Consider the following 14,295-nt stretch of genomic DNA (forward strand, 5'->3'; position numbering starts at 1 on the left):
GTGCAGGAAGAAGGGCTCAGCTGCAGTGGTAACATCAACAGCAGCATTAGCAGCACCAACAGCTTTTTCCGCCTTTCTCCCTTCCCTCCGTCTCCATCTCCCTTCCCCTCCCTCCCCCCACGTCTTTTTGGGGATTGATTTTTTAATTTTTCTTTTTCTCTTCTACAATCCTTGTTATTTGATACTTCGTGGCTTTTTTTTTTTTTTTTTTTTTTTCCTTCCTTCCTTCCTCTGAGAAGGAGGCACAGACACGCACACACACGAACACAGAGAAATAAGGGAAAGAAAAGTACCGGGACTTACCCTGCTGCTGCAAACGCAGAGACAGCAGACGAAGAGGGGGGTTGGCTTCTACCCCAAGGTAAAGCCCTGCCCCCTTTACCTCCTCGCCACCTCCTCCGAGAAAGAGAAGGAGAGAGAGAGAGAGAAGGGGCCAAAGTGGAGAAAAGCAGGTCTTCTGCGGCTGGCATTTGGAGTACAGGGAGCCAGGAAGTGAAGGATGGTTGTGGTTACCCGAGCTGGCTGCAGGGCAGCTCTCTTCCTCTGGATTTTCAGCAGCATTAGCTGCAGAGCCAGGACTGCTCTGCCTGCATCTCGTAAGTACCCTTTTCTAAGAAGCATGAACAATTTTAGCTCTGCAATAAGCCAGAGGGTAATTCCCACAACTCTGGGAGGCTGATTATTTTTTCTTTGCTGGTGAATCTTGTGTTTGATTTTCTGTGTATTTGTATGTACATGTGTGCACTGAGGTTTGAGACTGTTCACAGTGCTTCCTATCAGATCTTCCTTAGTGTAGATGATTTCAGTTGTAGCTGCTGTGGAAAGTTGAAAGACCTCCTCTGTGATACAGTCTTGGTTCTGCAATGGAGTCAGAGGGGGAAAAGAATCAAAGAGAAGCTCTTCAAAGTTTTGGAGTGGTTTTTGTTTTTTTGACTGGTTTGTTTTGGTTTGTTTTTTTCCCACCTTCCTCAGAAGGTAGGCAATTTTCATTTGGAAGTGCTTCCATAGTTGTGTGAGGGAAAAGAGGAGATGTGAGCAGTTTCCATAATAGTGTTTTATCAAGGAGCAGCAAGAGAAAATTTTGTTTCATTTGAAGAGGAAAGAATGATGGTGAGTTGATGAGAGAGAGCTGAGCCAGGACAGCTTTTCTTGAGAGTGAAGTTTTGCTTCTCATAATAAAATGAGCAAATATGTTTTAGAGGAGACCAGCAGTTGCACCCCTAGGGAAGCAGAAATAGAGAAATGATCAAGCATCTGCTGAAATGCTGAACTTGAGACTGGAGGAGTGCAAAGCACCTACACAGGACCAAATTCTGCTATCGGGGTAAAAATGACAGTGTACTCACTGATTTCAACGGATGTTAGATCAAATCTTTAACATTGCACTGAGTTGTAGTTTCTAGCAAAACATTTGCAGGTAGATGTCAGTGTTAAATATTTAGTTGCTTCTCTTCAGACCATATAAAACATTTGCTCTTGGCAAAGTATTTTTGAAATGCATGCTGAGATGAAGCAGTGCATTTTTATAGAATGGTCAAAAATAGACACTACTGTTGACTTCCTCTGCTGTTTATAGAGGAAAAGACACATCCTGAGATGTTCCAGAGAGGTGTGTTGGCATTGTATGTGTGTGAATGGGGGCCAATTCTACTGACCAAGCAGTGAATTGCCTTAGAATGTATACTGCATAGAGATTTATGTGGACCATAGTATTTATTTATTTGTTTCCTTGGGGGCAGGAATGAACAATGCAATGATTAAGGAACTGGAGCACTGCTGTACTCTCTCAGTAGGCTTCTATCAGTTATCATCTGATACCTATTGAAAAATAAAACAATGTTATTGTTCCAGGATTTGCTTACACTTAGACATATATTTGTGTGTCAACAGAAAAATGTACAGCAGTGTCTGCATTGTATCCAGGTCTCAGAGGCTATAGGATGTTCAGTTATTTTTCTACCTTTGATTTAGGAGAAATACTGATCCTGAAGTTTACTGCTTAGTTTTAACCAGCTATCTGATTTTTCTTCTGACTATTATTTCTTCATGATCATCTTGCAAGGTCTGCATAACAGCAATATACAGGGAAAAAAAAAAAAAAAAAAACAAAAACGATTTAGGTTGTCAGAAATTTGTTTCTGGAAAAGAAAGTTCCCTATATGACTTTTCTATAGTAGGATTTCTGAGCTTTTTTTGTTGTTGTTGTTATTCAGTAACTAATGGCTGTGGTTTAACTTGAAGATGACCTACAGTAGGTAGCTAAATCATTAACTTTTGAAAGAAGTTAGTTGAGAAGTTAATGGTTGTAGTATCATCACTATAACCAAAAATTCCATGAATAAAGGATATATGTAATCATAATTACGGTTTACTCATATACATTCCCACCTTGACAATTTTTTTTTGGATATTCAAAGATTTCTTTGTATTAATTCACCTTCCAAGAGCTTATACACCATGCTTCTTAGGTAGTGCATAGCATTTCATTTCTGACTCACTTCTGAAAGTGAAACGGAGATAGATTTGTTTACTGGAAACAGAAATATAGCTAGAAGTACATGTCAGCCTTAAAATTACAAAAGGAGTGTTCACGTTGCAGTACATGCTTAAAATTCTTGTAAAGATGTCCGAGTGCTTGGGAAGTGGTAGCACAGTAGGAACTCAAGTGCTGTGTCACAGTGTTTTGGTGCACCACTTAACTGGTTATTCTGTTGCACAGTTTTGTGTGCAAACTGGTCGCTGTGCTGTATTTTCTGTGATTGTTTCTCACTTTGTATGCAACTGATTGTGAATGACATGGGGGAATTTTGTTCTGCTTTGACAAGAGAATGCACTTAGTTCTTTGTCTTTTTTTTTTTTTTTTCCTCATCGGTTGTTTTTGAACCTTATATTGGGAATACTTCTGAAAGAATTAAAAATTGTGTGAAATGCAACTTTGATGTAAAACTGATTTCCAACCCCATTTTTATTTTCTCCTTCATTGCTACTTTGTTTTGGCTTTGAAGTAATTAACAGCAGCAAATTTATTCTTTACAGTATTTTTTAGGAAGTATGCAAAATTCATGGTGTACATGAGCTTGCTATTCAATATTTCCTTGCAGACTGCTTATGCTGACATAGAAAAAGATAGTTTTTGGAAAGAATAGAATTGGATATCACTTATGTGAATATACTGCATCTGAAATGTTTGTTTACTTTGCAAAGTCAATAAATCTATCTCTGTCATTAAAATGATGTCTCTCAGTAATACTGATTCAGAGGTGATTGTGTTGAAAGCTTTGAATCTTGTTCAGTTTTATCTCAAGATGAAGTGGGTGTTGAAAACCATCTTGCAGCACAGTAAACATACACCCTGATACAGTATCCCACACACTAATACTCAGATCTTACTGTAATTTTTTTCATAGTCATGGTTTTCATACCTGGGCAATAAATTCTTCATATTCCTGCAATTTTTTTGAAATAAACATAGAGGGATCAAAATACTCTTAACTTCTGGAATCAAGGCTAATGAACAGCTCAACCAGGAGAGGTCATCACGAGATAAAAAGTAACATGGAAAATACAAATTTAGTGCTTTATAGTCTTTTACGTGGCTTAAAGATGGAATGATAAGATTGCGGCTATGGATGGACTAACTTTCACTTGTGTTCTTTAAAAAACACGCAAAGCAGCGACCTTGTCTTCTTAATGAGAATGTTAAAGGGATTCATCATGGGATCATCTGCTTCTCTATGAAAACAACTCTCTTAAAAAGTAATTGTCTTTCACAGCTCCGTTTTATTTTAAGTTGTGTCTGTTTAAGTGCAATGCAAACCTGATCACTACCGAACTATTAAAACTACTAGTTCTGATACTTTCCATGCTTTTGCAGTAGGTACCATAACACTGCTGAAGTTGAATTTTAACCCCGTTTTACAATATTCAATGCAGAATTCAAATGAGGGCCAAGTATAGTAAATCATTAAGATTTGTGTATGGGCAAAAATATGCATCTCTTAGCTTTGACTGCATGGCATCCAACCTTTCCTTAATAGCTTAGGTAAGCGAGAAAAGTATTAAAAGAGTGTAATGTCCCTTGTACAATGCAAGGCATGTACAAGAAACTTCTTTTCAGGAGTTCTGGACTATATAGAATTAAAGAATTTATGCTTCTAGTTCATGGTGCTTGAATGTTGGGTATGTGGGGATGTCATGTATTCTGTTAGACTCACACTCAGGAATAGTTATTGCCCAGATAGTTTTTCAGACATGATGGTAGTTGATGAAATCTGATCAATTCTGGTTGTGTTTCTGTTACATCTGATTAACATTTCTTAGTTTAGGTCCTATTGTCAGGATCCAATCTCAGACATCCCACAGCATTTAGTTTCAAGTATACCAAAACATTTTCATATAGGTTTAACATCTAACCATTTTTCTTACCCGCGAGTGTCAAAGCACTTACAAATATCCTAAGCTTTTAAACTAAGGGCCTAAGTTTCGTATAAGACCATAGGATTTCATAACATTAAACATATGCTTTCTTGTTTTTTTTTTTTTCTTTTAGAACACTTTAGCTACAAATTAGATCAAAATTTACACCCATCATTATATAATAGTACTGTTATTTAACATGCTATATATCACTATATAATAAAAGTAACATTCAACAGGCAAACAACAGATTGTTAATTGATTATTATTTAACAACGTTAGGAACTGAGTTACTCAGGGTGGCTTTTTAAATGAATATTCTTTACTAGAACACAATGTTACCTTACATGTGAATGAAATAGTAATAAATAGTCTCCTTTCATTTTCAAATTGGTGACGGCAGCTAGAGCCTGTGCTGCTGCTGAAAAACCAAAGTTTCAGACAGTCCTTAACTTCTGTGTATGCAACATTGCACACAGCCTGGTTGCAGATGTTCGTCTATGTGCAGAAAGTCTGATTCAAAATTATATATGGGCATTGAATCAATTTCAAATGTCACCGAATTAATGTTTTAAAAGCTGAGTTTTGCTTGGGTTCTTTTTGCTTTGCTTGTGTTTTTAGTTCATTCATGTTTTTTTTAAACTCTGGTGCAATAATATGGAATAAGACACAAAAAGTCCTTCAGTAAGTGGTCCAGTCTGCAAGAAAGTTTGAAAGTGAAGTTAAAGACTATGAATTGAAAACTTGTCTCTGTGAACATTGACTGTTTCTTTTGCAAGGAGACGAGAAATATTTTCTGTTATCTCTCATGGTTTTACTCAGGTACTTTTGACACTTTTGAAAGATTATTTCAGTTGATGCACTTGTAACAGGAACTTCTTTATATGTAATATATTAATCAGACCTTAGAAACTGTGGATCTACTTGGGTAACTCACATCGCTATGGATCTGTGAGAGACAGTAGATTTACCTATAGGAATTCTTTAGGAATATCAACTTGGATCTCTAAATCTTACAAAGCATCAGATCTCATGTTCAATATTTAGTAATTGCAGCAATATTTAAAACTTTATAATACACTTAATGCTTAGGGCAACAACAAACTATGCAGAAACTACGGGGGTTTTCTACATTTTCTTTTCCTACATAGCTGATCTACCTCTGAGCAACTTGACTCATAGGTCAAACATAAGATAACTAGTTAAATCTTGAGCTGTGCCACCGCCCATGTCTGTATTTCCTAAATGCCAATCATGCTTGGTCTCCAAACGTACATCCACTTGCAGATGTGTTTCAGGCACTTAAGAGAGAAAATGTTGGAGAAGCAACATCAGTCTTTTTCATGGACTTTGGAAATCACGCCCTGATCAAATTACCTCTTTCTAAACACTGTTATAATTTTAAATTTATTCTTTAAAATACTGATTTTAGAAAGAGATCATTTTAGAAAGAGGTAATTTGATCAGGGCGTGATTTCCAAAGTCCATGTAAACATCAGATCCTTCTTTGAAAGATCAGGAAGGTCTGTGGGACGAAAAGTTCAGTCTGGTAGCTTGAGTCTTCTCCCACTGAAGGGAACAGAAGTTCTGCTGCTGATTTTAAGAACTGTGCGTTTATGTTTTTTGTCAGTGAGACCTTCATGATTCAGTCCATTGGTATGAGATAGTAGAAATGATTAAAAGGTTCTTCAGACTTCAGCCTTTTAACTAACATTGATTTTATCTGTATTACACTTCATTTATTCAGCTGCTTTATTGGCATTGCATAGGTAGATAATCTGAGACCACCAGCTAATTGCAGAACATCTTAAATCTCTGAATTTGGTGGTGCAGGAAATTTCGGTATTCAGTAATCAATTCTTTTGAGCGACTTGCAGTTCCCGCTTTGAAGATATCATAGATATAATAAAAACATTCCCAAGACTGATGTTTGGCATTTACAAGAACCTGGGCACATCTAGGTTTTGATAGTTCTGCAATTTTATAAATAGCTTTACAAAATTGAGACCTTTCCTGCCTGAGAAATTGTCTCAGTATTCATGCACTGCTCTAGTAGCGAGCCATTACCTATTTGTTCCGTAAGCCTGAACAACTGATAATTCAGAGCAGAAAAGGATATTGACATTCATATTTACCTCTTTCCTCTGCCTAAAAATATGTAGGGATTTTTTGGCTTTACAGTCTTCTGTAGAGGTGGTTCTTTCAGGTGTTTAACTTGAGTGGTCACGCTAAGCCTACTGAGGGACTGAAAGATATATTTACACTTACAGTTCATAATTTGATGTTTAATATTTATCAACATTTAAAATATTTATCAAATAATATATTTTCAGCTGTGTATATGCTCCAAAAATATGTTTTAAATAAATCAATGACTAAGATCCACTTGACATAGCCAGGAATTTTGTTGTTGGCTTTGTATTTGTAGCAGTAAAAGCTCAGGTTGGGTTGCAACTTTAAATGCATAAATAAAATAAGCAGCTAAAAATACTTTCTAACAGCCAGGGAGCATTTGAACTATACTAGCCAAGGGATTTTCATCCCACAATATATTTTAGATATTTTAGAAGGAACATTTATTATTTCTTTCTTCAGAATGTTTAAGTCCCAATTTAAAGGGAAGGTAACATTTTCTTGTAGAAATTTAATGACCTTTTTAGATATCTGTCTAAACGTAACATAAACATTCTGATTGATTTTGTAAAACTGCTATATCATGTAATATTATGCAACCTTTGCTCAGGGAAATCAGGCATGCACATGCTACATTTCTCTATACTTTTTCTGTTTCTACAATGTAAGAATTATCTGCCTATAAGCATTTTTTTTGCACCAGTTCTGGAGGTGTGCCACTGTCCATTGTTTTATTAGCTAAACGGCTTGGCTATGTCTTTGATTTATTGCTCAATCATCTTGTACACTTACACCAATATTTATTGTGAAGCCAATGAAAACCTGGAATTTAGAGGGAAGAAATACAGAAGATCAGCAGAGGAGCTGAGGTTACTGTGAGGGTCCATTTCTGTAAGGGGTAGCAGAAAGTCTGTGAGGTAAAGTTTACCAGAGAAGAAAAGGAGGAACTACTGCCATTACAAATGGAAGCTTAAAAGTATATGAGCCTAATGCAACAGGATGCAACACAGCAGGCAAGGGAATTGCAATATACTTCAGGTTTTCATGAGTTACATACTGTGTTTAAATGTCACTGATGTAAAGTTCTTGAAACACAGTTTAAAACACAGTTAAATTGTGATGTGATTTTGCTGCCAGCTACATTTATGGGAATAGAAAGACTAAGGTTGAGGAAGAGTTCTACTTATTAAAGCCAAACCAACAAACAAGAAAACAAAAATCTTTAATTACAATTACAAATTTTAATGCCTTACCAATATCTCTAGACTCCGCCCAGATTGTCAGTGAGACATAGAAATGGCTTGTACTTGCTCTTTTCCCTGAATACAGATAATAAAATCAAATATCTTTAAAAAGATGAGGAAAAATCAAAAATAAGGAAAATAAATTAATATTAAAATATGATTAAAAACCAGAAGCTAATGGTCTCCTGCCATTGTTTTGGATCATTAAAAAATAGGTGGGGGGGGGAAGCTGAAGAGAGGTTGTCTCCCATACAATGACAGTAACGGTTTCTTTCTGCAGAGGTATGGATTTGGAGGGAGTAGATTGCCCTGTCCACAGCATTAGCATTGCATTAGGAGAAGCGTGAGCTTCCGTGAGAAATGGAGTCAGAAGCATATCCTGCACTCGGCAGGCTCTGCTGGCTGTACTCTCTAATGTGCTTTCCTTCAGTTTTTCATCCAAAAAAATTATGCTACTGGGCGTACTGTCACTTAAATGATGGATGTCCTACCTGCTTCTTCCCTGGTATGGCTAGGCTGTTAGAAGTGATAGCAGAATTCCCTATAGATAAGAGATAGTATCCATTGCAGTTCCAGCCTTCTTCCACAAACACACACCACCAGACCACACACCCATTTACTTCTGCTCTTAATTTATTTACCATTTCTCACAGACTTGCTTTGTAATTTTATTAATCATCTTACTCCCTTCACATGGCCCTTTCCCCACCCTTTCCTCTAACACTAAACTAGCTCCACTGACTTCTCTTGGATTTTCATTGAATCATCACCATTCGAGTAATTTGCTGAGCCTGGAACTAAGGGAGATTGTCTTCATCGATTCCTGATTAATTAATCCGTATGTGAAAGCTAAGTACACATGTAATAACTCAATTGAAATTCCTTCACCACTTAAGTGCTGTGCCATAATCTTGGCATGTTAAAGCAGATAATCAGATATTATGAATGAAATTAGGATTAATTTTTTTTTTCCGAAAACAATTATTCAAATATCATTATAAAGAATGCTTTTATTTACTCTGTTTATAATTATGCATGGAATGTACTTTCAGACTTTAGGTCAGTATAGTTCGTATATATTATATATATGGAAAAAAAATTCATCAAAGGAATTCTGTGAGTGAATTGTGGTCCCAAACCTACATATTCATAGCTTATAAGGCCAAAAAGGATCACTGAACCCAGTTATGGTGATGTGGTAGGTTGTGTTACTACCTTCATCTGCTTTACACATCATAGAATCAGAGAATCAAGGAACCACAGAATGATTCGGGGTTTGAAAGGACCCTAAAGACCATTGAGTTCCAACCCCTCTGCCATGGGCAGGGACACCTTTCACCAGACCAGGTTGTTCCAAGCCCCATGCAACCTGGCCTTGAACACTGCCAGGGAGGGGGCAGCCACAGCTTCTCTGGGCGACCTGGTCTAGAATTTCCTCCTTTTGTCTAGTCTGAATCTACCCTCTTTTAGTTTTAAACCATTATTCCTTGTCCTATCACTACACGCCCCTGTAAAATTCTCCGTCTTTCTTGTAAGCCCCCTTTAAGTACTGGAAGACTGCAAAAAGGTCTCCCTGGAGCCTTCTTTTCTCCAGGATAAACAACCCCAACTCTCTCAGCCTTTCATTATGTAAGGGAGAATCCCTCTGACCGTTTTTATGGCGCTTCTCTGGGCCCACTCAAGCAGGTCCATGTCTTTCTTGTGCTGGGGGCCCCAGAGCTGGAGGGGCAGATGGGGTCTCACCAGAGCAGAGTAGAAAGGGAGAGTCATCTCCCCCAACCTGATGGCCACACTTCTTTTGTTGCTGCCCAGGATATGGTTGGCTTTCTGGGCTGGAATAGCACACTGAAAGCTCATAACCAATTTTTCATCTGCCAATATCCACTAGTCCTTCTAAGCAGGGCTGCTCTCAACCCATTCATCACCCAGTCTGTATTGCTACTGGGAATTGCCCCAATCCAGGTGCAGGATCTTGCACTTGGCCTTGTTGAATGTCATGAGGTTCACACAGGCCCACCTCTTCAGCCTGTCAAGGTCCTTCTGGATGCCCTCCTTTTCCTCCAGCGTGTCAGCTGCACCACAGAGCTTGGTATCATTACAAACTTGATGAGGGTGTACTTGATCCCACTGTCTGTGTCATTAATAAAGATATTTAACAGTACCTGTTCCAATACAGATCCCTGAGGGACAGCACTCACTACTGATCTCCATTTTTGGACATTGAGCTGTTGATGGCAACATTTTGGGCATGGCTATCCAGTCAACCCCTACCCATCTAATAGTCCATACGTCAAATCCATATCTCTCCAATTTAGAAATAAGGGTGTTATGTGGGACCGTGTCAATGGCCTTGCAGAAGTCTGGGTAGATTACATTAGTAGCTCTTCCCCTGTCCAGCAGTGCAGTCACTCCACCATAGAAGGCCACAAGATTAGTCAGGCATGATTTGCTCTTGTTGAAGCCATGTTGGCTTTCTCTAATTACCTGTCAAGTTGTTGAGTACCTCAGCCTTCTCCACGTCAGTTATCACCAGATGCCCTGTCTCATTTATCAAGGGGGTACAGTTTCTTTCATCTTCCTTTTCTGACTAAATTACCTGCCAAGCTTTTGACCCATGTCCTCACAGTATGGAATGTCTCAGTCTGGAACTATGTTCTTTATCCTAGGTTTATGACTTTACACATGAACACATCAAAATGCCTAATGTTTCCTTTTACCAGCTGACCTAGATGTCCCAAGCTTGTGACATCTTGTAAACTTCAATTTCAAGTCATCTTCAGCTTCAAAGAGTATGCATTTTTCTGCAGTCCAAATAAAGGTGTTAAATGGTGAAGGGTTGAAAATCAGATTTGCACTCGTTCTCACTAGGAGCCACTCATTTCCTTTGTTACGGTTACATTTGGAGATACTTAGTATGTCACATTTATAATAATGCTGTATCTTGGTTAAAATAATGTTCACTGCCAGTCAAATGCCTTCAGAATTTGAAGTGCATACTATTATGGTGTACACAGAAACAGATATAAATGCATATATATGCAGATTTGATGTAATCCAAATTTGTCATCTCAGAAAAAAAAAACAACTTCAAAACATCAGGATACTTTGACAGGACTTTTTTATAAACCCACATTGATCTGCACTAATCACATTTACCTCCTTTAATTTTATATTAATCAGATTCTATTATTTTTGTCTAGCAGCAATGTTAATTTGAGCAGCTGGTTATCCTCTTCAGTGTCTGCACACAGTACTTTCTTTCAGTCTTTTGGAATTTCCTTGGTGTTCCAAGGGTTACTGAGAATCAGCAGTAACAATGCTCAGAGACTTTCTCAGATACAGGTTGCCCTCCTGGTTTGAAACTGTATAGCCTGGTTAGCTTCTGTTTAACAACTTCCTCATTTTTTATTAGAATGTAAATTGTTTTGTTGCTACTCTGGGATCTGACTGTGAAGTCTTATTTGTTTTCTTAACACTGTATGTTTTTGTCTTTTCTACATGATTGGCAATTTCACCACTTGTGTGTAGCAGTCTTTTGGTATGGATCCTTTTGCTCATCCTCTCTCACCTGTTTTTTCAAAAACAAACAAACCGAACAACCTGGTTGGGTTTTTTTTCCTCTTTTTTTCTTTTCCTTATATTTTCTGTGCATAGATAAATTAAACCTTGTATTCTTTTGCTTATAATTTTTCTGTATTTTTTAGATTCTGATTTACAGAATCACAGAATGGTTGAGGTTGTAAGGGACTGCTGGATGTCGTCTTGCCTTGCTCAAGCAAGGTCACCTAGAGCAGGCTGCCCGGAACCATGTCCAGAGGACTCCAGATATTCAACAACCTCCCTGCTTCTATCTCCTCTCCAAGGAGATACTCCACAACCTCCCTGGGCAACCTGTGTCAGTGCTCCGTCAGCCTCACAGTGGAAAAGTTTTCCCTGATGTTCAGATGGAACCTCCTGTGCTTCAGTGTGTGCCCATTGCCTGGCAGGTTCCTGTCAGCCCATCTCCAGCCTGTTGAGGTCCCTCTGGATGACAGTGTTAAATTCAAATGTGTTTAGAGTCAGTCAGGCATATAGGAAACAAGGTCTTCTGTGTTTGGGATCTGCTGTGTATGGGAGGAAGAAAAGAAACTTCAAGCATCATCTCTCTAAGCAAAAAGCCTTCTGTGAATTTGAAGTTGCAGAAGGGCTATGTGAGGACGCAGTGTCCTGGCAACAGTTCTGGGGGTAAGGGCTAGTAAGTCTATGGTGAGGTCTAGGGTGGTGCTTATGTTGGGGTGTATACAGCAGCTGTCTGTGGACGTCTGGAATGTGACTGCGAAGGGCTGCTTCTTGCTGCAGCAGATGAGAGAAGCCCCAGGGTATTGCTGCTAGAGGCAACCCGATGCAACGTCTGTGTGAAAGTGTCTTGTCACTGCAGGAGAACAGTTCAATCTGCGCAGAATAAAATACAACATATGGCTGTTACACAGTGATGACTTAACGGGATGGGCCAATGTATCAGGCCATACTTTTTAAACCATAGAGATGTTATGCTCTTTTTTATATATAATAAATACTTGCATAAATTTTATTATCAAAACCTTTTTATGGATCTTGCCTTCTCTCATACTGGTGTGCAGCACCAGTAATTACAGTGCAGTCCAGAAATGTTCCATTGGAGTTATTTTAGTATATCAGAGATGAGAATTTAGTGCAGTTCAATTAGAGACTTCTCAGTTGTGTTCCAGATACCAGTATTTATCTCCAGTGGCTCTTTGAAATGAGTCTTTCTGGTTTTCCATATAAACTATTTGTGGGGAAAAAAAATACTCTGTACAACTGAAAGACCTCAAGTTGTCTAAGTTCTTTTTGGGTAATTTAAACTCGTAATATTTAACCATGCCAAGGCATTTAATTGAATGACAGTAGTTGAATATTTACAATAGGAAATATTGCAAGTACTGTGAAATATTTAACACCTCACTCATATCGCTCATCTTCTCTTTTAGGATTAACATTGATCACCGAGTTATTTTCTGTGGCTGTATCTTGTGTAGATGAACATAGACATAATTTTGTGGCTGACACCAAAGGTCTATGTAATTCATTTTTGTTATCTTCAGAAAGCTTTCTTGAGCTTTCTGGAAGTCTTCCCTGTATTTGTCCTATTTAACTGAAATTTATATATGTATATATATGTGTATGTATATGAACTGATTGTAATAGCAGGAAGGTATTAACAGACAGTGAAACTTTCATGAAGAGGACCTTGTGAAGGAGAACTTTTTTCTGTTAATAAAGAAGGCAGATCAAACTAATATGGAAATGTTGACAAGTTGCTGGCAAACAAGATACCGTGAATACACCTGCATAGACATATGTGCAGTAGTGAGCTACAGTTCTTTTCTAAAGTATAGCATTTGAAAGCACAATGTATTTTAGCGGAGTATAATAGTTTGATGTTATTGCACAGTGGAATATATTAACAAAGACTGTCCACTTCAGCTAAAAATACACCCAGACAAAACACTGCCTTGGTTATGCAACTCCTATATTCAACTGCTTTAAAAAGCTACCAGAGGTAAACCTCAAAAGAAATTATATTAATGCAACCACAACCCACCAAATGTATTCCAAATGTTTCACGGAAATTCTGTCTTACATCAGCCACCTTCTGATGGCCCACTTTTCATTTGAAAATATGATTACCCTCATCTGATCAAATTACAGGCTGTGGAAAAAAGGTGCTACATTATGAATTCCATCATCTTTCTAATTTTTCTCTGTGACATTATTAAGCAACAGATATTATGAAGCAACTCAGTGATTCTACATTTTTGGGTTTTAACCAGGAAGTAATGCATTTCAGAAGAGTAGCTGTACATCAGTTACACAAAACTCATTAGAAAAATTGGAGGGTTGTCCACTCTTTAAAACTTGTCTATGAATATCTTTTCCTGCCCCCTTAGAAATTCATTATGATTTTTTTTTTCTTTCCTATGTTTGCTGCTTTCCTGCTACATAGTGTTGGGCTTCCAGATGGTCATGTGGAATGGAGACATGAAAGGCACACAGTATTTTTGGTATAGGATGACTCAAACCAAGCGTTTTAAATATACCTTTATTCTGCAATCAAACATCTGTTTCTTCCAGAGGATTAGTGCTTGTATAGTGCCTGTCAGAATGGTGTTCTAGTCCACGACTGTAGATCACCAAGTAACATCTTATGTATTGTAACACAAAAGGGACCCAGGTTTTGCCATCCTTATTCGTATTGGGTGTTATCTACTGGTGCATTAGTTCCACTGCTCTGACAGGGTAATGGACTGGTCATAGGGATCAAAATGGCGAAATGTATGAATAATTTCTTGACACAATCTTTAGTATGAAATCAGAGAACGCTGTTCGCTATTCATGAATTAGTGACAAAAAAGGAACAGAACTTCTTAAAATGAAATCTTAGGTTCTGTTTTGCTGACTGGAGCTTGGAACAATATAAAAATAAAAAGTTCAGTTTGCTTTA

The 14,295-nt window shown here is 37.9% G+C and overlaps 1 protein-coding gene across 1 annotated transcript in view; it reads left to right on the forward strand.

The window, feature by feature from the left end:
• The first annotated feature begins 499 nt into the window (after positions 1 to 499).
• CNTNAP2 (contactin associated protein 2) overlaps positions 500 to 14,295 on the forward strand; it is a 1,109,936-nt gene continuing 1,096,140 nt past the window's right edge. Inside the window, exon 1 of the mRNA XM_086468640.1 lies at positions 500 to 596. Within this exon, the coding sequence (XP_086324766.1) occupies positions 500 to 596 (97 nt within the window). The remainder of the gene's footprint in view (positions 597 to 14,295) is intronic.

Source organism: Leptosomus discolor, chromosome 7, assembly GCF_034619465.1.
Source record: "Leptosomus discolor isolate bLepDis1 chromosome 7, bLepDis1.hap2, whole genome shotgun sequence".
In the NCBI taxonomy this organism is placed as follows: Eukaryota; Metazoa; Chordata; class Aves; order Leptosomiformes; family Leptosomidae; genus Leptosomus; species Leptosomus discolor.